This window comes from Perca flavescens, chromosome 5, assembly GCF_004354835.1.
Source record: "Perca flavescens isolate YP-PL-M2 chromosome 5, PFLA_1.0, whole genome shotgun sequence".
Classification (NCBI taxonomy): Eukaryota; Metazoa; Chordata; class Actinopteri; order Perciformes; family Percidae; genus Perca; species Perca flavescens.
The window spans coordinates 12744356-12771207 of NC_041335.1; the positions used below are offsets into that span (position 1 = coordinate 12744356).

The 26852-nt window shown below is 41.4% G+C and overlaps 2 protein-coding genes across 4 annotated transcripts in view; both read left to right on the forward strand.

The window, feature by feature from the left end:
* Nucleotides 1-1331: 1331 nt before the first annotated feature.
* On the forward strand, nucleotides 1332-7400 carry LOC114555268 (tubulin alpha-1C chain). The gene is made up of 4 exons (XM_028577554.1): nucleotides 1332-1418; nucleotides 5454-5676; nucleotides 5773-5921; nucleotides 6029-7400. The coding sequence occupies exons 1-4, from the start codon at nucleotides 1416-1418 to the stop codon at nucleotides 7007-7009; spliced, it is 1356 nt and encodes a 451-aa protein (XP_028433355.1). The 5' UTR covers nucleotides 1332-1415; the 3' UTR covers nucleotides 7010-7400.
* A 4578-nt stretch (nucleotides 7401-11978) lies between these two features.
* The window catches only part of dtx1 (deltex 1, E3 ubiquitin ligase), a 53518-nt gene continuing 38644 nt past the window's right edge, over nucleotides 11979-26852 (forward strand). Inside the window, exons 1-2 of one of the 3 annotated variants that reach the window (XM_028578710.1) lie at nucleotides 11979-12478; nucleotides 12948-13594. In XM_028578710.1, the coding sequence (XP_028434511.1) occupies nucleotides 13336-13594 (259 nt within the window). In that variant the 5' untranslated portion in view covers nucleotides 11979-12478; nucleotides 12948-13335. Of the gene's footprint in view, nucleotides 12479-12947; nucleotides 13595-18121; nucleotides 18199-26852 lie in introns of those variants that run through there. The other 2 variants (XM_028578711.1, XM_028578712.1) reach the window with 2 other exon arrangements.

The window sequence follows — 26852 nt, forward strand, 5'->3', positions numbered from 1 at the left end:
ATATACTTTAAGTAAAAGTTACTTATGGTAGTTACATTAAAAAAAACTGTAAAATGGAACGGGGGGATCTCTCCCATGTAGTGAAAATAGGACAAGGGGGTCATAAATCCCAAACTATTACACACCTAAGTAGCCCGTATGAGCTAATTAGATGTATGTGAATTAATTTAGCCAGTGTCCTACATACGTTGTCCAAAAATTAGCAATGCCACGAAACATGTTGTTTTGCTAATTGGCAATTTGCTATAAGTCATGAAAACTTCGTTTGAAGTACCAATGCGGATTAGATGTGGAGTTATTGAATGCTGCCAGTTCAGTCACCTTTGGCAGGCCCATCTGGCATTGCATGATGATACTACTGGCCCTCTTAAATTTAAATGAAAAACAGGCTTTCAAATGTGGCCAAGGATTTTCGTCGCTTTGGGCAGCAGAATTAAATGTTTCCGCTAGCATTTCTACTGAAACCGTCGCTTGCCTTATCCTCCACCTCGTTCTCAATCTGACTTTATTTTTTTATTAAGTGTAATTTATATTATAAATGATCATATAAAATGAGTGAGTGCACCGTTAACGAGAGAGTTAATCAAATGTGCAACTAGATTTGAGTTATGTAGTCTCTCGGTTGGTTGGTGTGTCAGAGGTGTTGCCCAATCAGCAGCAATGTTTGTGTAAACTTTTGGTAATAAAAAGGAGTAGAATAAAACACAGTAGGCTGTTCCCCGCGCCACCCTTTCAGTTTGAATAAACGCTTTGTTACGTTTATGTGGGGACTCGTCATGCCCCAGGTCTGCACCAAAAGCGGGTTTGGCCCCCTGATGGTTGCCAAATCTGGGCCAGATTAGGCGTTGTAGACCCAGGCCTATACTGGCTGAGACACTGCTGCCGGACGAAACGGCAGGCCAATATCAAAACAGTTTCTGGCCCGCTGATTGTTGGCAAATCTGGGCCAGATTAAGCATTGTAGAAACGGGCCTATCCAGGTTGACACGGCTGCCTGACGTAATGGCAGCCAGCACCAAAACGGGTTCGGGCGTACATTCTGACAGACATTTCCTGCCTGACAGAATGAGCTTGCCTCCTTTTAAACACATTTATCGAGGAGTGAGTTTCCAAGGTGAGAGTTTAATAAAGTTATGGAACACAACTGTCACACTTGTGGCTGACCGGCCAGTGTTAACATCCATGGTAACAACTGCGATGAAGATGAATGTTTAACCAATAGGAAAGGAGCTCTTGTGACTCTTGTGACCCTCGACCAATCGGATTCAGCTGCTCTTTCTCCAACACGAGTAAAAAAAACCCTTGTATAGCAAAAAGCAGTTGTAGTGGCACAGTACTCCTTGAAGTGTAGCTGTGAGAGTTAAATCAGCCTCTTCATCCTCCTTTCAACCCCTTTTAGAGCAGCATCAGGAAACATGGTGAGTATGGAATAATGGGAAGCTTTCTTTTTCATTCAACCAGACTCATAGTCCACATTTCATCAAACTGCTCTGCTATACATAAGAAGCTAACTACTCAACGGCATTAGGTAGTCATTTTAGCTTTTGCTAACATTGCCTCGAATGAAAAGTCTAATGTAAAAGAGCAGATAGCAACGTTTCATGTTTTAGAAGCTATGTTACATTTGAATTGTGATTTTTAATATTATGTGTAGTTAAAGTTGTTGGTGTTCTCTTTTTAATAGAGATAGATAGGCAGAGCCTGCACACTGACCCAGTTGGAGTATATAAATATAAGTAGTTTTGTCACATTCCTCTGCCACACCGCCTATCTGAAAGTGCTTGGCTGCAACCCTAGGTATTCTAATAAAATTATTGATTCAAAAGTACTTAATCTGTTGTTGTTTTAAAAGATGCATGTGTATGAAATAAATAATGAAAACGATTTGACCACAGCTCTATTTGGTTTTGGTAGACTAATTATGTCTCTTCACATTTGTATTTTTTATGAAATTATATACGTATATTCTTAACATGAGATTATTTTTCTGCCTTATGGGCCTTTCAGACCAAAGGTGGTTTGCGTTGCGCTTGCTGCTGGGTTCGGCACACAGCAGCAGCGAACTGTGCCTAGAGTTCAACCAGGTTGAACTCTAAACACAGCGGCAGCAGGAGCTAGCCGTTGGCCATTGGAAACAATGGGTTTCAGAGCACAGCGGCGCCTTCGCTGCCTTTGGTCATAAAAGCCCTTAAATCACATTTTATTTATGGATAATCAGCTGTTAGTCTGAATCAACAGGTTAATTATAAGACTGTAAACAAATGTGCATCATGTGTCAGGTGACTTGGTCATGATGTTGTGGTATCTGGTTCTTCACAATGAGTCATTTTTATTGCTTTCGCCGCCAGGGCCGGCCCTGACCAATTTGGTGCCCTAAGCAAGATTTGAGCTGGTGATATTGCATCGCAGCCAATTCCTCCACCATTCTTTGTGTTCGTACACTTACAAAGAAATTGCATGGCTTTATGTCTTCAAGGTCGTTTTTATTTCAGAAAACATAACAAAACACTCTTGACGACGGTCCAGAGGGGCTGAAACATGAGTAATACCAATACATGTGATGCTGAACAAGAGCAGTGTTCTTTTCTAAAGACAAAAAAACAAACAAAATATACTACAAGTTTATTTAATATAGCACCTTTACAGAACAAAGTCATAAAGTGCTACACAAGAGTACAGTTGTTAAAAATGAGACAAAAAGACAGTAAAAAGAACAAGCAATAAGAAAATAAAAATAAAAATAAAAATAAATTACAAACATGAGACAATGGCCAATTTAAATGGGTAGTCTCTGGCTGCTTTTTAAAAGTGTTAAAAGAGACCACAGAACATGTGACAATGGGAACTGCGTTCCACAGAGTCAGAGCCATCGCTTTAAAGGCACAGTCACCTTTTGTTTTTAGTAAGCCCTGGTCAGAAGACCTAATGGACCTATTGGTAATATGATATAATATAATATAATTTAAGGCTTTATATGTCAGAGAACTTTAAAATGAATCCTGAACTTGATGGACAGCCACTGTGAAGAGGATAAGATGGGTGTGATGTGAGTCCTCCTGCTGGACTTGGTCAGCAGCCCTGCAGCAGCAAAATTCAGTTAATCAATATAAAGAAGGTATTTTAGAAATACAACATTAAAGATACTAGTGCAAACAGAAAGATTTTTAAATATAATATGAATAAGAGTATTGCACAAAAAATACAGTATATTGAAGAAACCTGAGTGCAATATGCACAATATAGCTGTACACTGAGTTCCCACAAGGATTGTCCTCTGTCTACAAATTCTGTTCTTGCCAGTTCTTGTCAGTTGAAACAGAGGGTCTAGTGGCACAGCCTTTTGTCATACATTACTGGGATGTGCTGAGGTTGAGGGGCAAGGGCGTTTTTTTGTGATTTGGAGGCCCCAGGCAAAGACCAGTGTCAGGCCCTTCTCCGTTTCGCTAAATGCAATCATAGCTAGTGAAAAAAAACTATTTCACTAAACAAAGCCACAGAGCTAAAGGACTGACCCAGATGAGAACAACAAAGACAAAAGAACTTCAAATCATGCCACAAAATGAAGTCACACGCGGGAAATCAAATGCTGCTGGTTGCATAGCCAAGAATGATGGTGAGCAGACAGGAAGGTAAAATATAAAATTGTTAAAAGCCAACTAAGTTATGTTTTAACAGCATAGATGTGACATTTATTTCACTACCGAGGGCTTCATAAGTGCAGAAGTCAATGAAAAAGCACCAGTCTTTGATGTTTACTCCATATTTATATTTTAGTAACAACTGCAATTGTACTAACCAGAATTGAGTGTGTTGAACCTTAAATAGTCTCCACTTCAAAACAAAGACTCCTATACAGTCGTCGTGGAAATCTTTGTCATCATAAACCTGTAGCTACATGGATTTCAACGGGTCCATTCAAACAGCACAGAGGGGAATTAAATCATACATTTTCTTTTTACAGTTTAGAAACACCATTGTCGGATGGGGTTTATTAAACTAAATAAATAGACTTGTCTTTCACTCTCACTTTTGTCAGGCAGAAAGTCACGGAATACAGCCGACTGGCTGCAAGCAAGCACGCAAGACACACACACACACACACACACACACACACACACACACACACATACACGCACACACACACACACACACAGACCGAGAGACAGACAGACCAGAGAGATGCACTGCAAGCTGGCGGATCAACGTTAAAATTATTTGCTGACATCAAACTTGGAGAGGAGGGAACACAAGTTTACCTGATTGCTAAACACAGACAAACACAAATTCCAGAGGCCCTTTGGCAGACGGGCCCCAGGCAATTTCCTACCTATGCCTGCATTATGGTAAAACCGCATATGCTAAGGGGACAGTGGTGAGGTGGAGTGGACAGGAGAAGTTGATGCTGCAGCTGGCCCAGGATTTGCTGGGGTGGTATTAAACCATTTGAAGAGTGCATCTGAAGAGAGAAGGAGCATATGTGACCATTGGGTGTTACATTACATTAATAACAAAGCTGCTGATGGTAAAGCCCAGCCAATAATGACACCTAGGCCACATTACAGCCTATACCATTCTAAACACGAACAGCTACAGTAATTACACTTAGCATTCACAAACAAAACATGTCTTCTCTCACATGATGCATGCTGTTGTTTGCTATACATATAAGACTGATCAATATTGAAAATGTAAAGGCTTGCAACTATTAATTACAAAAGGGTATGGAAAAGGAAAACTAGATGGGAATAAAAAAAATGTATGCCTGGTTTCTTTGTGCAGCACAGTTATCTTGTAGTTATTGAATAGTCTTACCAACTTTCTATAATGAATTTAAGGTGAGAGTAACAGATGTTAACGCTAGCATTTCATTAAATAAGCGAACGTTGTCGTCCAAAGTTAGCTAACAACATTGTGCGCTCCAACGGTAACTACTATGCAATAGATAAACTGTTATTCGTTCATCACACATTACCTCTGTCTTTTCTCTGTTTTTCCTCTTCTCTTCTGATCTTTATTCCTTGGGCCCGAGAGTGTTTTGGTCTTTTTGACTGACAGCATAACAGTATATGTGGCTACAGATTTTAAGCAATGTAGGTTTTCTTCAGACAACTCGTCCAATCCCCACAGTCAGGTAAGTCTAGAGCAGGGGTGCGTGATGCAACGCTGGGTAATGCTGTGCCTGGAGGCAACCCAGAAAATGGGGCCTAATATAGGCTATGTAGTTGTTGTGTGGGCTTTGGATCGCCCGTGGCAGCCCTATGGATGGATGGCGCCACTAGCATTCGTCTATACTGCCTATGCCCCCCCTCCTTTCCTCCCTATGGACGTTAGCTTCAGAACTGTCTTCAACATGTGGTGATAATAATCTCAAGCATCTGATTAGACATGTTTAATCTATATAGATGTCTGGCAATATTAAATGGTAACTGTTACAAATTGCCGTTTTTCTCCAGCGTGAGTGTATCTCAGTGCACGTTGGTCAGGCTGGTGTCCAGATTGGCAATGCCTGCTGGGAGCTTTACTGCCTGGAACATGGGATTCAGCCGGACGGACAGATGCTCAGTGACAAAACCACTGGTGGAGGAGATGATTCATTCACCACCTTCTTCAGCGAGACTGGAGCTGGAAAGCACAGCCCCAGAGCTATCTTTGTGGACCTGGAGCCCACTGTCATCGGTATACTCTCATTAAATATATAGGTGCCATAGTTACCTTATTACATCCAGTCAAACCCTCAATATAAGTGATTTCTGATTGAATCTGTTTCCTTAGGTGAGATACGCACTGGGACCTACCGCCAGCTCTTCCACCCTGAGCAGCTGATCACCGGCAAGGAGGATGCCGCCAACAACTACGCCCGTGGGCACTACACCATTGGCAAAGAGCTCATCGACCTGGTGCTGGACAGGATCCGCAAACTGGTGGGTAACTTGACATCAGAATGGATTAATTCCTAAAGTATTCAAATATTAAATGACATAACTGTATCTCATGTATGTGATCACTGTGTCTGCCTCTCTGTCCTCAGGCTGACCAGTGCACTGGCCTTCAGGGCTTCCTGGTTTTCCACAGCTTCGGAGGTGGCACCGGCTCTGGTTTCACCTCCTTGCTGATGGAGCGTCTTTCTGTCGACTACGGAAAGAAGTCAAAGCTGGAGTTTTCTGTCTACCCGGCTCCCCAGGTGTCCACCGCTGTAGTGGAGCCCTACAACTCCATCCTGACCACCCACACCACCCTGGAGCACTCTGACTGTGCCTTCATGGTGGATAACGAGGCCATCTACGATATCTGCCGTAGGAACCTCGACATCGAGCGTCCTTCTTACACCAACCTGAACAGGCTGATCAGTCAGATTGTGTCCTCCGTCACTGCTTCCCTTCGTTTTGACGGTGCCCTCAATGTCGATCTGACAGAGTTCCAGACCAACTTGGTGCCATATCCCCGTATCCACTTCCCTCTGGCCACCTATGCCCCTGTCATCTCTGCTGAGAAGGCTTACCATGAGCAAATAACAGTGTCACAAATCACCAACGCCTGCTTCGAACCAGCCAATCAGTTGGTGAAATGTGACCCTCGCCACGGCAAATACATGGCCTGCTGCCTCTTGTATCGTGGCGACGTGGTGCCCAAAGATGTGAATGCCGCCATTGCCACCATTAAAACCAAGCGCTCCATCCAGTTTGTGGACTGGTGCCCCACTGGTTTTAAGGTGGGCATCAATTACCAGCCGCCCACTGTAGTTCCTGGTGGAGACCTGGCCAAGGTCCAGAGGGCGGTGTGCATGCTGAGCAACACCACTGCTATTGCAGAGGCCTGGGCTCGCCTTGACCACAAGTTTGATCTGATGTATGCTAAGCGTGCCTTTGTTCACTGGTATGTGGGTGAGGGTATGGAGGAGGGAGAGTTCTCTGAGGCCAGAGAGGACATGGCAGCTCTGGAGAAGGATTATGAGGAGGTTGGAGCTGATAGTGCGGGAGATGAGGAAGATGATGAAGGAAAGGAGTATTAAATAGGCATGCATTCCGCTTTACGCTTTTATCACCGTGACATCGCGCTAACACAAAAATCACAGACAAATGTCATAGACAAATGACAGTTAAAATTGAATTGCGGTGATAGGTAAAATTGGCAAACTTGTTTATTTCGGTTGTCATTTTCAGCTGTAACTGTAAACTTTTAAAGATTAGTTAAACATGGAGGCCTGACCTGACGTTTCTGCTTGTTTTATCTACTGTGTTTTTCTGCTAGTATCTTTGATAAACCAAATCTAGGGTTAGGAACAGCAACACCTCACCACCAGTCAGACCAACTGCTGGTTAGTGTGGTGTCATTTTCTTTAGTCTTAGACCCAACTGGTAAATTAGAAGAATGAGAGTAGGCCTACCAGTATATACAGTTGTTATTCGTCCCTGTTTGCTCAGCGACATTAACGTTGTATGTACGGACAAACCAATAAACATTGTGATTGGGTCTATTGACCTCTGATCTGTCATGTCAAAAAATAGTTTTTTCATTGACTGCACCAGTGTTTGCTCTCTGCTATACACTCATTCTACAGGGAGGTGCTCACACCATACTCTAAGCCACTGTTGAACATTTAACATTAAACTTATCTGCCTAAAATAGGTTGTATATTTGTTGGTTGTCACTTAGAAAAATGCTATCATAAAGCAATGTTTTCCTAGAAAAGAACAAATCATCTGCCATTCCCCCGAAATGAACTGAAATTGGAGACAATAAAATGCATCCAATAAAAGTATATGAAAAGGGGACATAAAATACAATAAAATATAGTACAAAAATGTTTTTAAAAAAACACAATAAACCAAAAGATATATAATAATAAAAAGTTCAAGAAAGCTAATTTACTGCTTTCATCATTAGAAAAAGAACAATTAAAATGAAATATCATATAAATATGTACAATGAAATGCCAATGGAAAATTAACAGAAAAGATTTACAATGTAATATAAAAGATTAATAATCGCATGCTTCCTTTCAGCAGCATCAGGTAGGGCCAGCAATGGAGCGTGTGGCCGCTGAAATCCCAGGTCTCTTCACCGCCACTGACCAAGGGAACTATTACTTTGTGGCCATGGACTACTTCATCAATTGGCCAAAGACATACACAGTTCAAGATCCCACTGCCACTGATCGCCTAAATGAGATGTTCTATGGGTGGATTAAGAGAGGTTTGTCAAAGGCCGGGAATCATGAATTAGTTTATGTTTACTGAGAGATGAGTTTCCTGTAGAAGTACTCCTAGCACCAGAAGGCCACACGATGGTGCTCTTATCCAGATAATTACTGCCACTTGTGGGGTTTGAAGGGGATGAGCCTTCCCCATAGTGGTCCTTCCCAGAATCACCACTTTATGAGTATTTTTCTTTTTTGTCCAGAGGTAACAAACCTACATGCACTAAGGGGGGGTGGAGGTCCTTTGATTTTGCATCTGTCATGTGCAGAGTGGTATGAGATGTAAAGCTGGCAATTGAACCTGTGTGACTGAGTCAAATTAAAACAACAAAAGAGAGTAAAAAAGATGCATTATTCTCTACAGTTCATACGCTTTATCTTACATACTGAGACTCAGGCTGAGATCAACATTAACGTTCAACCTGTCCCTGTAAACCCTCTAGTCTAATTTACAGACAGGTTTACCTTTACCTAACTTAACTAAAACATATAGTGTTATTAAGTCTATATACATTCATATATGAATAATCTTTTTTCTATAATCTGTTTTAGAGCTGTAATTATCAATAGAAAGAGGCACAATGTTTAATTTCCATACAAATAGACAGGACAGAATAATGTTGTGGACTGGATGACACTGTGTTCAGAAAGGATTTCTTTAAATAAAAATACAGGGCAAGTTTATGCATTTAGCATGTATCTTGTACAATTTTGAAACATGAACTTTAGATAGAAGCAAGGTTGATGCATATAAACGTAGATTAAATGGTACTTTTGTTGACATAATGAAAAGGATGTGCCCTGCTATGACATGAACTTCCACGATAACCTTCGAAGTCACTGTGACTTCTAATGTGACTGTTATCACCACTGTTCATCACGCCCCCAACCGGCCCGTCAGACACCGCCTACCAAGAGTCTGGGTCTGCCGAGGTTTCTTCCTAAAAGGGAGTTTTTTCTTGCCACTGTCGCAATAGCCACTGCTAATGCTTGCTCTTGAGGGAATTACTGTAATTGTTGGGGTTTTGGAATTTATAGACTGTGGTCTAGACCTATTCTATCTGTAAAGTGTCTCGAGATAACTTTTGTTATGAATTGATACTATAAATAAAATTGAATTGAATTGAATTGATGATGAACGGATCCAGATCTGACAAAACAAAATAGGTTGTTATTGCTGATTTGACATTTGACATTAAAATGAATGACTAATCCCATTTGAACCTGTTTGTGTGATTAAAGACCCATCTGAGTTTGGACAGAAGCCACCCAATCCCAGGTGGTGTCAACAGATACAGCTGACACGGAAACAGCCTCTGTGTCAGAACTCAATGTTTTTGTGAGGAAGTAACCGGTGGGGGAAACGCCCTTTATTATATAAAACACTCCGTATAGGAAGGCAGAGCTATTATCCCAGGGGTTCCTTCTGTCTGCTGAGGATAGCCAAACTAATTCCTTCTTTTTTCCTACGTATTGCAGGTACGCTATGTGGGCAGCAGATGGGACTGTTGTACCATTTAGCAGGCTTTTACATGAACCTATTCCTAATCTATTACTGTAAACCTTGAACAGGCAGACCGTGACATCCATATGAAATTACTGCAAAATGTATCACAAGCAACGGTATCAATACAAATCATCCGTTAAATCATCTATAAAACTTTGATTCAGACATTTGACCTACTTACTTTAAAAACATTAGTTAAAAGCATTTTCTTACTCTCTTTTTTTCACTTTAAAAGCATCTGCTAGTATATTGATCATGGGCTCAATGATCAATTTTAAGACTAAAGGCCTTTAAGTGCCCAGTTGTGCATACTGTATGAAGGTTACACACACATTCAAATGAGGTCCCATCTTGTTTAACGCCATTAGTGATTTGAGAAGTGATACATACACTGCTCCATCCAAACTGCATCATCTGACACCAAAACAGCCATGAGTTTTGAGTCGATTTTAGAATCTCCTCTCTAACAACTATTTTATAGATTTGATCAAAACGTTTGGAGCATTCTTCATTTAGAGGCATACGAACACGATGCTGACTATAATAGCTGTCTTATTAAAAAAATACCTGTGTTATTTATCACACTCCCTTTGGAACGCATAGGCACAAAGGCTATTAGGTTACAGTCTATAGCCAGCACTATTCATTTGACAAGTTTTATCTTTTCTGACAGGATGTAAAGGCACTGAACTCAGCAGCAGAAGTACCACAATACCACTAAAAAGCTAAGATGCGGAAAGCATGTTTTAGATTTTCTGCAGTGATGTGATCGATTGTTTTTGTCATTCCTAGTTTTCTTATACCTTCAGGCACTGTATCAAACCTTAGTGAAGTCAATATTGTATGTTAGTAATGCTTCTGTCAAAAGTAAACAAGTTCAGCTATGCTATCTCCATCATCCATTAGTCAAAGTTGATGGGAAATGTTTCCCTGATGATGGGACTTTTAATGTGAAGATGTCGGCCATGTAATCTGCCCAGAGAAGTCACCAGTGTGTTTGTTGCTGCTGTTTACGTTCCTCCTGATGCAAATTTAAAAAAATTAAAACTAAATTCACTGCAGGACACCAAGTGTTTGAAAAACCTCACCCCACAAAAACAGTTTCTTCCCCTCTGCAGTCAGCCTTATTAACAAGGCCCCGGACCCCCCACTGACATTGACTTTAAACACCCACAACCCCTAGACACTACACTTTGCATTAACCTACATCCTGGACTATACACTTGCCCATTGCACACACTATATATCCCAAACTTTTTGCACATTCTGCACTAAACCATTCAGCCTCTTTTTTCTTGTGTTAAGCAGCTATTTTGATGGGTGCCGATGGGTGGTGGTGATGATACAGTGGATATGACACGTACCTTTGGTGTGGGAGACCTGGGTTCAATTCCCACTGCGATACATTAACCTGAGCAAGATGCTTAACCCCTAGTTGCTCTACTGGTGTGAGACCTCTGACATATATAGCGAATGTAAGTCACTTTGGATAAAAGTGTCAGCTAAATGACATGTAACGTATTTATTTGTTTCTGTATTTATTGTGTATCTCATATTAATGTTTATTTGTTTGTTTATGTATGCACCAACCACCAAGGCAAGACAAGGCAAGACTTACTTGGCAATAAATCCTTTTCTGATTCTGATTCTGATTCTACTTCTACTGTTACTACCTGTAAGGGACTACAACTGCAACTTTTCTTTGTGCAACCCTGTGTTGTCCAATGGCAATAAATGAACATTTGCTTGAACCTTGTATAGGGTTTAGTGTTATTCCCAGTTCTATGAACAATTGCAAATGTTATTTCGCAACACATAAATCAGCACACTCTCATTTCAATGAAGTAGAGTCGAACAAAGATCCACTATATGTTCATCCACATAGGTTTAATATTACCAATACATGCTTTGAATTTTCATACTTTTTGCTCCTTGGAAGACGTATCAACACCAAAAAAAACATTTATTATACTATATAATATAGCTAATCTATTTATAGAAATATGTCTGTGTAGAGTGAGTCAGATGTCACTGAATAGTTGTGTATAATGTGAAAATAAAAGATTATTTCCCCCCATTGACGGTCAAAATACCTGACTACATTTTATGGGAAGAGTGTGTTTTTCTCCTCTTTGTGTTTATGTTAGTAAACGTAACCAGCACCAGTCTTAGTAGCCTATAGGCTACACCTCATGGTTTTCATGGCTTTATTTTGAAACCAGATACCGGAAGTTGTATACTTTAGTTTTGACGAAAATGACACTGTTAGGCTGATTTTCAACGGCTATCCACACAGGTGCGCCTGGATATTTGTGCGTAATTTGCGGACGGCATGAGATGCGTGTTTACTGTGTGAATGCATGTTGTTTGGCGTAGCAGGCAGAAATGCGCGTCCGCGGCTCTGCGACTCGCACTGAAAACCGTGCAAGTGGGGCATGCATTCACTTTAACAGAGGACCAACAAGCTGGTGTAGTGTGTTAGCAGATCCACGGGGATAAAACAGAACGACCTCTCGGTTGTTGTTTTTTTTTTTTTTTGCGATAACACTGGATCACTGGAGCTGCAGGAGGTCGGTTTGAAGGAAGATTTCAGTTTTAAGGATAAGGAAAATCGTACAAATCACAGATGTGAAAAGGCAGGTGCGTTTCCAGATTTGCACCTCGTATTTTTTTTTTTTTTTTTCTTTTTCTTTTGCAATCAGATTTTCGGCCGGGAGCCTGTGAAATGCAGCCTCTACCTGACAGATGTGTGGCACCACAACTGCAGCCTACAGGTCTGTATCGCCAGATTCGATGCGTGCGTGTCGTGCATGCCAGGGAAAACATTCAGATATGAATAGTGAGAAATCCTAGAAGCAAGAGAGGCAATGTGTCCTTTGCTTTGCATTCACTACACCTGAACAGCTTTCTGTGTGTAAAAAAATCGGAGTGATATTCTGTCTGCTAGGATTATGATAGCATCTGGCTCCCATTGCCCTGTCCCCTCGACACAAATCTGATGACAATCACAATTATTTTGCTGCCGAAACAGCATATGCAGCTTTTTTTTTTTCTTCTTCTTTTTTGGTCACTGCACTTTTAGTGAACAGAATTGCCAAGAGGGACAGCACAGGCCGCTCATGGGACTATATAGCACAGAACTGAACACCGAACACAGTGCCTAACTGCTAATAAATAACTCCCAGGATAAATCACAGCATTTGTTTATTAGCATGTTTCTGGTCTTCTTTTTTTTTTTTTTAGAGAGCATCTCCTGTCTGCCTGCTGCTGATCTGCTGTGGTCGGCTGTGGAGGACTGAGACGGCTGCAAATCTCATCATCCCCATCATCACCATCAACGTCTGCCACTTCAAACACGACAAGACGCAGGAGGACAGAGGCTGCTTCTGACTGATCAAAGAGCCGGCAGTCACAAAGCACCTGTAGACGATGACTCCAGCAGAGCTGCTGGCGTGAAAAAAAACAAAAGCACCATGAGATAATGGAGGAGTAGCCTACCATCCTAATCGCCGGTTCAACCTTTTTTTATTTCTTGTTTGGCGATGATGAAACTGTTCCAGTGTGTCAGCTGACTGACAGTGGTTGCAGTGCTGTTCTAGCCAGCAGCTGAAGTGCAGACAACACAAAGGAGATGGCCCGTCCAGGATCAGGGTTGCTGGTGCCCGTCAACGGGCTGGGGTACCCACCTCAGAACCTGGCCAGGGTGGTGGTCTGGGAGTGGCTGAACGAACATGGGCGCTGGAGGCCCTACAGTGCAGCGGTGTGCCACCATATTGAGAATGTACTGAAGGGGGATGCCCGGGGAACTGTAGTTCTGGGCCAGGTGGACGGCCAGCTCTCTCCTTACGTCATCGACCTGCAGTCCATGCACCAGTTCCGACAGGACACAGGTAAGAAGACGTGGCACTAGTTGCCTGTCTATGCGCTACCGGCTTGGACGACATGCTTTTGTCCCGGTTCGATTCTTTCACGATACGTGGGTGCCGATTCGAATTGTATCGCCATTTTCATTCGTTGCAATTCGATAGTATTGAGTATTGCGAAAAACAAAAGTTGAATAATACACTTCTGGAGACAATATATCATGAGACATTTATAAAAACTAATTGTTTTCTAAAAAAGAACACCCATCACATGTCAGCCTGACATTTATTATTTGTAAAGAAGTACATAACATGGATTTTCTGCATGTAATGCTTTCGCTCTGTTTAACTGGAAACGAATATGATGTAGTACTGTATAAACAGAATATATTTAGGTGAATCATTGGTAAGGGGAAAAGTATACATTATAAAAATCCTCAATACTATACATAGGTGAATTGATTTTTTTTCCCCCACCCCTACTTTGCACACAGATCTCACACAGATGGTGAGGTCAAGGAAAGAACAGATGACGTAGATACATTATGGGGATGTTTACCCAGTAGTTCGAACGTCTATAATAGGTAAATAAATGACTTATGCTTGGTTGTCATCACCACAAATGATGTCATATTGTCACATGGTTAAAACCGAGCCAGCATGCTTTGATTGGTTGTTACACTAATCTTATGTAACTTTCAGGGGAATAACTGAGACTCATGTAGAGGAACCACAGGTTAGAGCGTCGAGGTGTTGAAACAAACTGGACCTAAAGATGATGTGAGGTGTGAAGTGTAGCAATTATTTATTTATTCAGGAGTGTTTTTATTGGGCAGCTGGAATGCCATGACCTTCCCAAAGCTCACCATGTTGGAGGGGCTGCGCATTCATCAGGCGAACGAGTGCTGTATATGCTCTTCACTCTGCTCAGTTGGTTGTATTCATCAAATGTGTTGTCATTCAGATGTAAGAATGGCAATCACAATAGTGGCTGGTAATAAACTGTACTGTTAAAGAGGCCGTGCTCTGTAATAGGGCTGCTCCATTATGGAAGAAAAATCATAATCACAATTATTTTGGTCAAAAATTTAAATCACAATTCTTTAACGCGATGACTCATTGGTTTTTTCAAAAGATGTTGCTTTTTTTTTTTTTTTTTTACTTAAAAAAAAACAAACAGTTAAAACAAATCAACAGTGAAAACACCTTGAACTGTGACATTTCCCTTCATACTTTTCCTGTTTGAACTTGTTTTCTCCTTCAGGACACAAGACAAAATAAGAGTTTATTTGCAAAACCTAATTTGCAAAATAGTTGGTTTTCTCGATCGTTTTTGTGATCGTTAGGAGGCCAAATCGAAATTGCGATCGAAATTCCATTAATAGCACAGCCCTACTCTGTCACCATCAATTCACCTCAATTTACTTCACTCCACATGATGGAAAGAATATACAGTATGTGGTTATGTATTAGATATTGACGCATTATCACACCATGCCTATAAAATGAGTGGCTAACCAACAAGTGTTTAATGTAAAATGTGGGTTCTGTAGGAGAGCATGGGACCAACATTATCTAGAGTGAGGGATGAATTAAATCTGGCCATAACGTGCTTACAGCAGTACAGTATAATAGTAGTGTTAATAATACTGTATGTGTTATATAACATGTCACTTTAATGTAAAATCCACCCAGCACAGCCATTGTTTGGTTGACCGTAATCCTCTCTGATGACTGCTCCCTTTTTAAATCAGACCAGATGTTTCTGTGTTCCACCAAGGCTCAACACACTCTCAGTGTGTGTGTGTGTGTGTGTGTGTGTGTGTGTGTGTGTGTGTGTGTGTGTGTGTGTGTGTGCGCACATTCACCTTCCTGCTGTCCCAGTGTTTGAAGCGATGATATGGGGGAGGTTTTCGACATCTGTTGGAAGCAGCCTTGGATAAATCTCAGCTGCCTGAATTATTCTTCCCGTGTGAATCAGCTACACATCACTGTGTTAGAGTCAGTTATAACTCAAACCCAGTGATTGTGACTTGTGTGTCTGATGCTCTAGGGACAGCTCGTTGTGTACAAAAATAAAACAAATAATAATAACGTTAGCATGAGAGGCAAGGCAAGGCAAGGCAAGGCAGCTTTATTTGTATAGCACATTTCAGCAACAGGGCAATTCAAAGTGCTTTACATAAAACCTTAAAGAGCAGTTAGAAGACAATTAAAAACAATTTAAAAACATTAATAAACAAATTAAAAACATTAAAAGACAAGAATAAAATTGATAGTGCAGTATAAGAATAAAAGTTACAGTGCAGTATAAGAATTATGCATTATGTAACATCAATGAGATAGAGGCACAGGGAGATAAACATGGGATATACAGAAGGTTGACCTCACTGTGTATGCATCTGCATTATGTCACCTTTCATTCATTTGCAGTGCTTCATTTACATTTGTATTACTGCAATACATAATTGTTGATTTATTTGGTACTGTTATTCAGAGTACAGAATAATAATGAATTCAGCACAAATTTGTAAAGTTCCTGGGAGTAACTAGTAAGGCTGAGCAATTTTATCGATTCTGCGATATAAATCGATATTTAATTCCCCAAGAAAGTATCGATTTTTATGCCGCGAGTATCGATACATAAGTCCCATTCAAATCCCCCGTGTTTACCCCCGTTCGCATTGCAGGAAGAGCGATTTGGTCAGCCAGCCGCTAGTGTCGCTGTAGAGCAGCCAACGTCAACTGGAGCTACTTAATATGCACGTGAATGACGTGATCGTTATGTTCAGTGATGATGATGATGATGGTTGTATTATTTTGCAACAACATTGTTTCATTGCAAATGAGGCATACATGATGAGTGCATAGCCTGCTTATCAGTCCATTCATCATTAAAGCTGGGCTTTTGGCTTTTCCACGTCAACTTTTTGCTTCAGCCTCTTTGACAGTGACATGTTTACCTGACAACAGCCTTTCTTTCTGCAAGCATTTTCCACCAATCAGGATGCTGCATACTTCAATAATTTTTCCATAATCACAGACTTTAACCATCACTCCTCAGTGAACTGCCTCCTAGTCTGAGATCTTTTTCTAGTTAAAGAGCCAGTTATCATTAGGGAGTTTCCATGTTTTTTAGGAGTTTGCTCACACTAATACATGTAAAAAAAAAAATCTTTTATTTGAAAGTCCGGCCGCCAGAGTGCTTAGAAAAATTCTGAAAAAAATGTAGTTGATGATCCCTGCTGTAGACTCTCTGTCCAGTCAGAGACATATATTGTGTAATTGATGTTTTCAGTTCAATTAATTAAATCCAAGTAAATGGAACACTCACAAGATGTCACCAAAATCACTCGGTCCCCTTTAAATCTTTCAGAAAATGATGTAAGTGTATCGAATTATATCGAATCGTATCGTTGGCTGAATATCGTCATATATATCGTATTGTGAGCTGAATATCGTGTATCGTATCGTGAGATTAGTGTATCGCTACAGCCCTAGTAACTGGTAGCCTAATAACTGACTGATTATGGAGAATGTCAAAATCGAATTAAATGTTTCTTTAAATGGTTCAAAACTGCAAAAATCCCCACATCTGTAACAAGTTGTAGTCGTGTATGTGCTTTCTTGTCACACTGCATGTGTTTTTTAAATTTATTTTTTTGTTAAAACCCAACTACAGATGGGCGTTGCAAACTAGCCTAGGCTATAAATCTTGTGGTATGTGGCATTGGGCGAAGCCGTGTCCTTGCCCCTTTTTAAAAGTAAATACGAATATAATTATGTTTAAAAATGGAGGGACAGTTTCTAAAAACAACATGTCCTTATCCTGTTCTGATATCACTTGACGCAACTGCTGTTTTATTAATGCTGTACAATCAGGAAGCCGGCTTTATTACGCTGTGTTGGTGCATTTATAGGGACTTTTCATTATTACATCACGAGAAAAATCCCAACATGAAGGCACCAGACAAGTGTTGTGTATTTTTTATTTTTTTTATCCCTACAATATTCATATAAAGTGATCAACCAGGTGTGAAGGCATTGAGAAGACCTGGAACCTTATATGAAAAGTATGTTGATTGAGCACTTAATGTATTACAGCATGGATTTTATATAGCACTTGAATATATTAGTGTTTTTCTGTTCTTTATGATGGAAAAATGTTCCTCGATGTTTAAATTGCTGAATATGAGAGTGGCTGTCAGGAGAGGGTTATAGTATAAGGGGAGGCTGCCCGGCTGGATTTCTGCTGTTCGTGTTGGTGTCTTCCCCTTCTGATGAAGCATAACACAGACCAGCACGTGTGTCTGGGGTTGACTGGCTGTGAGATGAGCCACTGAGGCGTTTGTCAGCCATTACCACGACATTTATCGCTCCTCGTTGGTGTGCTACCTTCCCCCTCGGCCGGGATAAACCTGTCACAGCATTGGCTGACGGACACGCAGCCCGGACACTCGCTGCCTCCTCTCCCTCCTCTTTCCTCCTCCTCTGCACACTCCGTTTCCTGTCCCCAAACATGGGCCAACCTTCTGCCAGGCCACAGCCATCGATCCCAGCTCCCATGAGGACCTAGCTCCCAGGCTGTGGTGATGTTGTTGTTGCTCCACTGCTTACACAAAAGGGCCTCGGTGAGTTTGTTTTAATGTGGATTGTGATGCATCTGTTTCACATTGGATGTTTGCTGTATTTGTAGCTCAGCGGGTCACCCACAGCCACTTTGCTCTGTTGCAGGCTTATGGAGTGTCCCTGTAGGGAAACCCCATTTTGTCACGGAGCCAATGATCTCGTCCTCTGAGGCTTTTTTTTTTTTTTTTTTTTGGCAAGAGCTGGAAAGAGAGTTGAGTGTGCTCGGTGTCCCCTGTGTGTGTATCCATCCTTGTTTCTGTACATGTGGGAGTTGGCTGATGATGGTGCACTCTGCCAGCTGTGGTGGCTGTGTCCTGTCCCTGCAGGCTGTGTGGGTGGGGGTGCCCTGCTCCTCCTGTGGGATCTGGGAGGAGCTCCTGTGGGTGGGAACCAGGCAGAGTTTCTCCGACTAATGAGACAGCAGCTTTAGTTTATCTCCATGGCTCCCTCTAATCAGAGCAACGTGACGGCAACGCACGCACCACAGGCGATGCGGCAGGGCCCTAAACACAAAAAGCAGGGTATGGAGTTCACAATAAAACTACTGTGGCGAAATCCTGAACCCCAGTGCTTTATACAATATGACTGAAGGCTCCGAGGCTTACATACTGTATAGTGTGGCTGAATATCTGGCTGAAGGCAGGGAGAGGATTGGCTCCCAGCCAAGGAGGATCGATCCGTTCTCCTCCCCAGAGGGGCGATTGAACCTCTAAACACTGCTGTGGACTGATCCTCTTTCACTACACCCACTCCCATAGCAAAACACATGGGCTTATCTGCCATCTCCATCATATACCAACACCTGTGGCCTGTCTGATGGATTTGACCCTAATGTAACATCAGCGCCATTCAAAACTTGAACATTTTCCTTAAATGAAGATCTATTCTGTTGGTTATTGGTGCTATAGTCATATTACGGCAACAGGAATTTGCTTGTGTTATAGTTGTTATAAAAGCACAGTATAAAGGTCAAAATATCTGCACGTCAGAAGAAAAATGACTGACTTACAAGGTAGTGAACATGAACATATAAATTACTGAATTGATTGACAGGTATAAGAAAGCCAGTCAGTTTCTCAATAGCATTTTCAATTTTGGCAAATGTGTCTTACCTCGACGTTACATTAACTGAACACAGTTCACCTTTAATGTTGAACTGAAACTAAGATACATTTTGCTACAAAATCAGCGTATGTCCTAGTGTGTTCAACCCACTGCCCCTTAGGGTCCCACAAATCCATTATTGCAGGTTGACATTGTTTATGGTTGATAGTCAGTGCTATGTGGGCTTGTTTAAAAAAGGGGAAACATGTCTTTGTTTGCTTTTCCTAGGCTATACAAATATAGCTGTACATATGACATGTACCGCGCCACAGAAGTTGAGTTGAAGTTGCGTCTCTTAGCAACGCCGGCCCACAGATGTCAGTCAACCGCTGCCGAAGGAAACCATCAGCCAGAGGCTTGATGCTTTTTTTTTCTTTGTTCACAACTATATCAAAAAACAGTTTCATCCTCATTTGAAAAAATGGAAAAAAACAAATAGCTGCTCATTAAATCATCATCATGTGTCGTTAAAGTTAAAATTTCCTTCAGCTTAAAATCAAAGAGACAGCATGTTGTGTGCAATTCATGTCCGAGTCTATTCTGTTTATTTTCCTAGGGTTGCAAGGGCCATTACAGTTGCTCGGTGCCCAACTGTTGTGAGATGGCCCGTGTGTGACTGCAGAGATAACGCCTATCAGCGGCTGTTGGTTGCTGTGTTGCCGGAGCGGGGCTTTGTTTGTTTTGGTTCCACAGGCGTGAGAACCTCCTCTCCTCTGGCCCATTTCCCCCTCAGCTAACAGCCCTCCCTGACTAATTACATTGAAAAAACACCAGAAAACAAAGAAGAGATCGTCATGTTCTCATGTCTGTTTTGTGTTAAGCTGACAAACAACGGTAGCTGTGGTTGTGGTTTGGATACTGCCTGGAAACTTGCAGAGCATATGTAAATGCTGCAGATTGTCAAAGAGGGCGGCGCTTTAGGTCGTCTCTTTTTGTATCGTAGTTTAAGTATGTAGTAACTGTGTGTGGGAACTGTTCTCGTGGTCTGTGGGAGGAAGCTGTAAAAAGGATTCCCGCTATACGTATGCGCTAAAGGTCAGGTGCTGTGTGCATCAGCTCTGACTGTGAAATCCCACTTGAGTCAAAAGAAAGCAGAATGAGCAAAGAGTGGAGCCCGAAGGTTCTGAAGTGGACATTTAGAACAGCAACGGCGAGAAATGAGAAGGAATACAAACAAGACAGAACGCAGGTGCTTTTGTATAATAATTATTTCAGGTCCTCGCTCCCATCTCGTAAAATACGGACGCTCGGTCAGGTGCCTTTGTCGTTGTTATTGACGCTAAAAGTCTCCTTTAGCGTCATATAACGCGCTTTAACTAAATGCGCTTGGTTGGGACTATTGGCGTCCCTTTTGACGCAGTTATGTTAAGGAAAAGGTCGTGGGTGGGCTTACGTTTCTGTGGCACGCGGGAATTACGGGACGGTTGAGTTTAGGAAAAGGTCGTGGGTGGGCTTTAGAGTGCGGATCGGGCCGTATTTTTCTGTCCGAGCCCAGCCCGCGTCCGACAGGCATTAAGATATCTATGTCCGAGCCCGACACAGTTAAAATGTCATTTTGTTCTCCTACTAATGACACATGTATGTTTGTTTGTGTGGAAAGCCCGCTTTTATTAAGCAAATACCCGGCCCGTCGGGTACCGGCTCAGTTCGGGTATCCATCCTCTAGTGGGTTTAAGTTTCCGTGACACGCGCGAACGAGACGGTTGAGTTTAGGGAAAGATCGTGGGTGGGATTACGCTTCCGTGACACGCGGCAATAACGGGACGGTTAAAGAAGAAAGTGAATATAGGAAATGTGACAAGCGGTACACGAATTCCTGTCTCCTGGGTGAAAGTCCTGTGTTTGACCCATCCGCCACCCCAACCAACCTCCCTACGTGGAATTTCGGCCTTACATACTACTCGCTAAACTACATGTAGCTGCCTGCTCTCCCCGGTACGTTATACAAACACTCTGAAGGACGCCTTTTTTGTCGCTTCAGACGCTGACAGCCACTGTCCAAACGTCCGTATTTTACGAGTTCGGAGTGAGAACGGGTTGGTCTAGTGTGCAGACCATGTGCACACATCAGCAGCACTGTGATGTTTGCTGACTCACTGAGTAATTTTGCACTGTATATGTTTTTTTTCTGGCTTAGACATTGTAGGACTACTGTTTGCAATTTTACTTGATGTTGATCCAAAGCATTTACAATATACTAGATACAGTATATATCGAGCCGTGGTGGAAGAAGTATTCAGATCCTTTACTTAAGTAAAAGCACTAATACCTCACTGTAAAAACACTCTGTTACAAGTCCTGCATTGAAAATGTTACTTAAGTAAAAGTATGTAAGTATCATCAGGAAATTTATTAAAAGTAAAGTATTAAAAGTCAATGCAGAAAATTATAATCGTTTCAGCTGGACCTTTTAGGCCGTTATATTGTTAGTAGTTAGTAGTTTAATTTATAATAAAATATCATATTTTAAAACTACATGTGTTTTGTATGAAAAAAATCCTAATTTGTAAAGTAACTACTAGCTAAAGATGTCAGATTATGTAGCGGAGTAAAAAATACAACATTTCCCTCTGAAATGTAGCGGAGTAGAAGTAGAAAGTGGCATGAAAAGAAAAGACTAAGTACAAGTACCTCACATTTGTATTGAAGTACAGTACTGGAGTAAATGTACTTAGTTACATTCCACCCCAGTCAATCAGTCACGCGGATCAAAGATCAACAGGCATGACATACAGTATAATGGCCACGTCTGTTTCTCTGAGAGCATTTTTGTAATTAGCATAATTAGTCAGTGAAGGTCAGATTCAAAAATTGTGCTTAGTCAAGGCAGTGCGAAGGTGTCACTGCACACAGGGGTCCGTTATAGCCCCGACCCGCTGGCTGAACTCCACTTGGATGACGGCAAAGGAAAGGGAATGGAGCGGCGCTGTGGAGAGGGAGGCTGACAGAGGTGAGGAGAGAAGGGGAACAGAGGGAGAGGTGGAGCGTTTTCCTGATGGAAAGGGACCGTCAGGGTGGAGGGAGGGATAATAACACTGCACATCCCCCTGTTCTTTCACTCTCACACACATACAGCTTTTGTGTTGTTGCTGTGAAGTCTCCCATCCAGGGCCTCAAAGTGTGCTTATTTTTAATTAACCTGGCCATATTTTTTTGTCAATTATCTGACCACACATTTTTTGTTTATGGAATATAAAGAACACCGTCCGATGCCTGTCACAAGCTGCCATTGTCCAAATTCATTGACAGGGTCTGACCAGCAGCCAGTGCAAGATTCTTTGTTTATACCGACACAAAATGTAGAAAATCAAGCAAATGTGAGCATGTCTAAAGTTGTGGAGCACATTTTACCACTTTTACTCAAACAATCACTAAAATGTGTGCAGCTAAAAAGAAAGCAACAGCAAAATAACATCTTTATAAAAGTATACTTTTACTTATTTAGGGCTGCAACAAAATTTTCATTATTGTTCAAACATGTCAATTATTTTTCAGATTTTCAACATTTATTCGAACAACAATTGAGCACAGTCCAAAACAATATCCAAAGATATTCCATTTACAGTATATAGAAAATCCTCACATTGTAGAAGCCGGTAAGAGCAAATGTTTGGCTATGTTTCTTAATAAATCAACAGCTTTGGGAATGGATCTTCTGTGCATTGATTCATCAAATAATTATTTCAGCTCTATACTCTGTTCCATCCTTGTAAAGCATTATCCAGGCTGCTATTCCCTCTTCAGAGCAATCTTTGTTCCCAGGGTTGTAGTGCTTTGGTCTGCCCTGTCGACATTCTTATTGCGTTACAGTGATGAGCGGGGGCTGTGCAGCTTCTGGCAGCCTCCAGCAGAAGCGTCTCCCCACATCTCCTTTTTAACTTCTGATCCAGCGTGTCACCACTTTTAACTTATAAGTGGATATCATACTCTTTCATCAGAGAAGCTGCTTTAAAGCTGCTCCCTGCGCCGCTTGCTTATCAGGCCAGTCCGGGAGGTCAGTCAGATTGTAAGTCGTCTGCCTCGGCCCATCAGCCTGCTGCTGCTGCTGCTGCTGCTAGAATAGGAATGAGGCATCATCCCTTAACCCTTGTGTTGTCTTCCCGTCGACCATGAACTAGTTATCCTTCCAGGTCAAAATAGGAAATTTACTTTTTTTGTCGCTTTTTGCAACGTTTTTTTTTTTATTTTAATTCATGGTCAATAAACCTAGTATATATAATATTATACCTAATGTTTGAGTTAAAAAAGCAGAAGTTATGAATTATTTTGCCTAATAGTTAAGATCAGAGGCTGTTGAGTGACTCACACTGTCTAGTTTAGTCAGGATACTGTTTTGAAACCATTTAAATTTTTTTTTTTAAATACTATAAAATTGAATAAAACACCTACAATTTAATGAAAGTAATCATTAATTTTACCTGCAAAGAACATCCATACTTCCATGTTATTTTTGAATAAAAGAAACCCATATTTCTGATATAAAAGAAAGGGTGAAATTTGACTCGAGGACAACACAAGCGTTAACTGGATGAACTAACCTCTATCTCCTGGTTACACGCATTGATACGTCTTGTTGAAATGTGTCTTTCGAGGATGTTGAATCAAAATTCTCAAATAGTCTCACTCTCTTCTCTGATGGGATTTACTGGGGGAGAAAACAAATTGTGAATGTTGACCCATACCTTGTGTTCAAAAAGAAATAGCTTTATAGCACACAGGCTCTTCATTATACAAACCAGATGTTAGGCAGCTGTCATATCGGAAAGGGGACAGAGTGTTCCTGCTGTAACAAATGGGGTGTCTTTGATCTACAGGAGTGTGTGGTCTAACATTTACAGAAAGCAGCGTTTGACTGAGACCAGAGCTGCACTGACGCAAATCTGGCTGCCAGCGGTTGCAGCGAGCCAGGCTCAAAGCTCCCTTGATCACTGATCAAGTTCAGTAATGGTGCAACGCAGAAACCCAGCGCGGGTTGTTTTGGTCTCAGCATTTTTTACTCATTTTACAAAAACTGCACCCATAGCCCACTTTAGCGCAGCAGCAGGAGCAGCAGCATGACAAATTGCTAAAGCTGAAACTGAGATGGCTTTCGAAAAAAAGTATCTTAGTGGTAAGACAGTCGTCATTGTTCCAGTGTAAGCCTCTGTAATGGCCAAAAAAGATCTTCCTAAAGTCTGAACACACAGGCAGGAGTCACATCTCTGCGACTAGCAACACTCTGAGTAAACAACCAAGTCCCTTAAATCTCCTTACTACATATGGTTTTTCACAGACTTTACTCTCTGTTTATTAACTATTACTAACTATATAACTATTCCACATAGGGGACATTTAAAATGAACGCATTATACACACAAAACACAAACTAAATGAGACGGGGTAGGACATTCTCAGCTTGAAAGGCTATTTGAGCATGCTAACAGGCAAACCTTTACTTATCGTCATGGCTGCTAGTCGGCTGCAAATATGGGTTGACCCCAAAAAAATTCTAACAAAAGATTTTTCAGTGGTTTACCGTAGTATCAGATGTACTTAAAAACATACTAAAAGTTTACCAAAGTTTGACTTCAAGAAAGGCCCCATTTTCAAAATGGCGGCCGCCAGGTCCTTAAAAAGACCATTACTCTTTTGTATTCCTATTACACCATGAATACTGGTACCTTATACATGTTTTAGCAATATTCTAATTAGCATATTTGTATGATAAATAACTGATTACAAGCACAATTATATATATTAAAGCAATTGGTTACAAGCATATTAATGCAAAAAATAAGGGCAAATACCATTACAATTTAATAATAAAATTTCCCTTAAGTAATTGCATATTTCTCATATCGTTTTGCCTAGTGTTGGTGGTTTCTGTCCATCAGCTCCCTTCTGATGAACCTCTACCACATCAGAGCCATCTCTTAAGTTTTTACAGCGGAGTTTAATATTGAAACACATATGCCGTTTTTCCATTACCTGCTCAACTCGCCTCAAATCTACTCGCTTTTTTTGGTTTTCCATTATGAAAAAAAAGTACCTGGCACCTGCTAACAGGTACTATCTTTAATACCACCTCAGTCGAGGTTCCAAGCAAGCTGAGGCGATACCAAAAGGTGACGTGAAAGCAACAGAGGGGGGTGTCCTGAACAAACCCGCCATTTTTAAATAGTTTAGCCAGCTGTGTTTTTTTTTTTTGCTGCCTCCAGCTTCATTTGTGTCTTCTGGTTGTGGCAGCAACAACACACCTTCGACGTTCTGTGTGTGTGTCGCATTAGGTCACAGCAGTTTACTGCAGCGCCTCTATGAGGACCAGCCACTCTGAGGACCAGCCACTCTGAGGCGGTACTAAAATCTGCAATGGAAAACAGACGCACAGTGTGTTGAGTCGAGGCGAGGCGAGGCGAGTCGAACAGGTACCATGTAATGGAAAGTGGAAGGAAACGGGACATCTGAAAAACGGACATCGTGCGGAATTTCCTGCAGAACGAGAGCAATCCCGGAAGTGGAACGCCCTGGATATAGACTAGTAGTGATATAGCAATGCCCAGGCACTGTAATAATACTGTAATAGTTCTCTGGGTTTTGTATGGATTTCCTTTGCGTTCCGAATGTGTAGTCACTGGCTGTTCGGTCTAATTGAAAAGAGAGGAAGAATTACTGCGATAAGGCAATGGGACGAGCGCATTCATGCACATAACAGATTCACAGATTCACATTCCCTTTTCAGCCATATACAAAAACAATCACTTATTTTGATTGTTTGCAGCCCAGGCGCTCGGCAGAATATCAATGTGAGTCTCAGCCTCCTCTCCGCTCCTCCTTTCTCTGTGTCACCTGTAAGTGCTTCTAAATCATGGTTCTTGGTGAGAGTCCAAGTCCTGTGACTGGTCAGCTTGAGGAACGTCCTGACTCCTGTGGCAGCCTGTGAGGTGAGTAATATTTGCCAGGTGCTCCAGGCAGAGGCCCCCTCCAACCTCCACTGTTGCTCCTTTAAAAGAAGCTGCTCACACACCTTCACTTTCTCAGACATTTCATTATTAATGAGAGCTTGCAAACTCTTTAGGGATTCATATCACTGTTGCTTCAAGGTGAATTTTTATCAGACTATAATGGTAATTGCTTCAACTCTGTTCTGTCCTTTTGTAGTCAGAGAGACATTTGTCAATATGAAAGGGAACGAAAGCCATTACATGTCTTTTAGGTTAACACGTACATTGTTTAAGGATATTTTGTATTACATCACATGCATGTCTGGTCTGGACCAATTATTTAAAAAACAAAGCTTCACACTTACCAGAGATATTTGCATCAGGGAACCTGATACTTAGAGCAAAATCATTATTATTACATAAATAACGCTCGACAAAAAACAAATAGTAGGAGCAAAAGGAAATGTAAAACATGAGCTTGAGCTGCAAAAACGCACACTATGGAGCAAACTGGTTACACTTGAGGTCAATAAAGTTACCTTAAGGCCGTCCTTATGTGTGACACAGTCCATCATTGCTGCTTTTGGAGTCCTCAGATACATTGGTAAGCAGCTCCTCAACAGCAAAACACT

What these genes read in the sequence shown, in the direction of transcription:
- LOC114555268 (XM_028577554.1), top strand. An exon ending in CCTGGAGCCCACTGTCATCG is followed by an intron (nt 5,677 to 5,772) that starts GTATACTCTCAT and finishes CTGTTTCCTTAG; the next exon opens with GTGAGATACGCACTGGGACC. An exon ending in TGGACAGGATCCGCAAACTG is followed by an intron (nt 5,922 to 6,028) that starts GTGGGTAACTTG and finishes CTCTGTCCTCAG; the next exon opens with GCTGACCAGTGCACTGGCCT.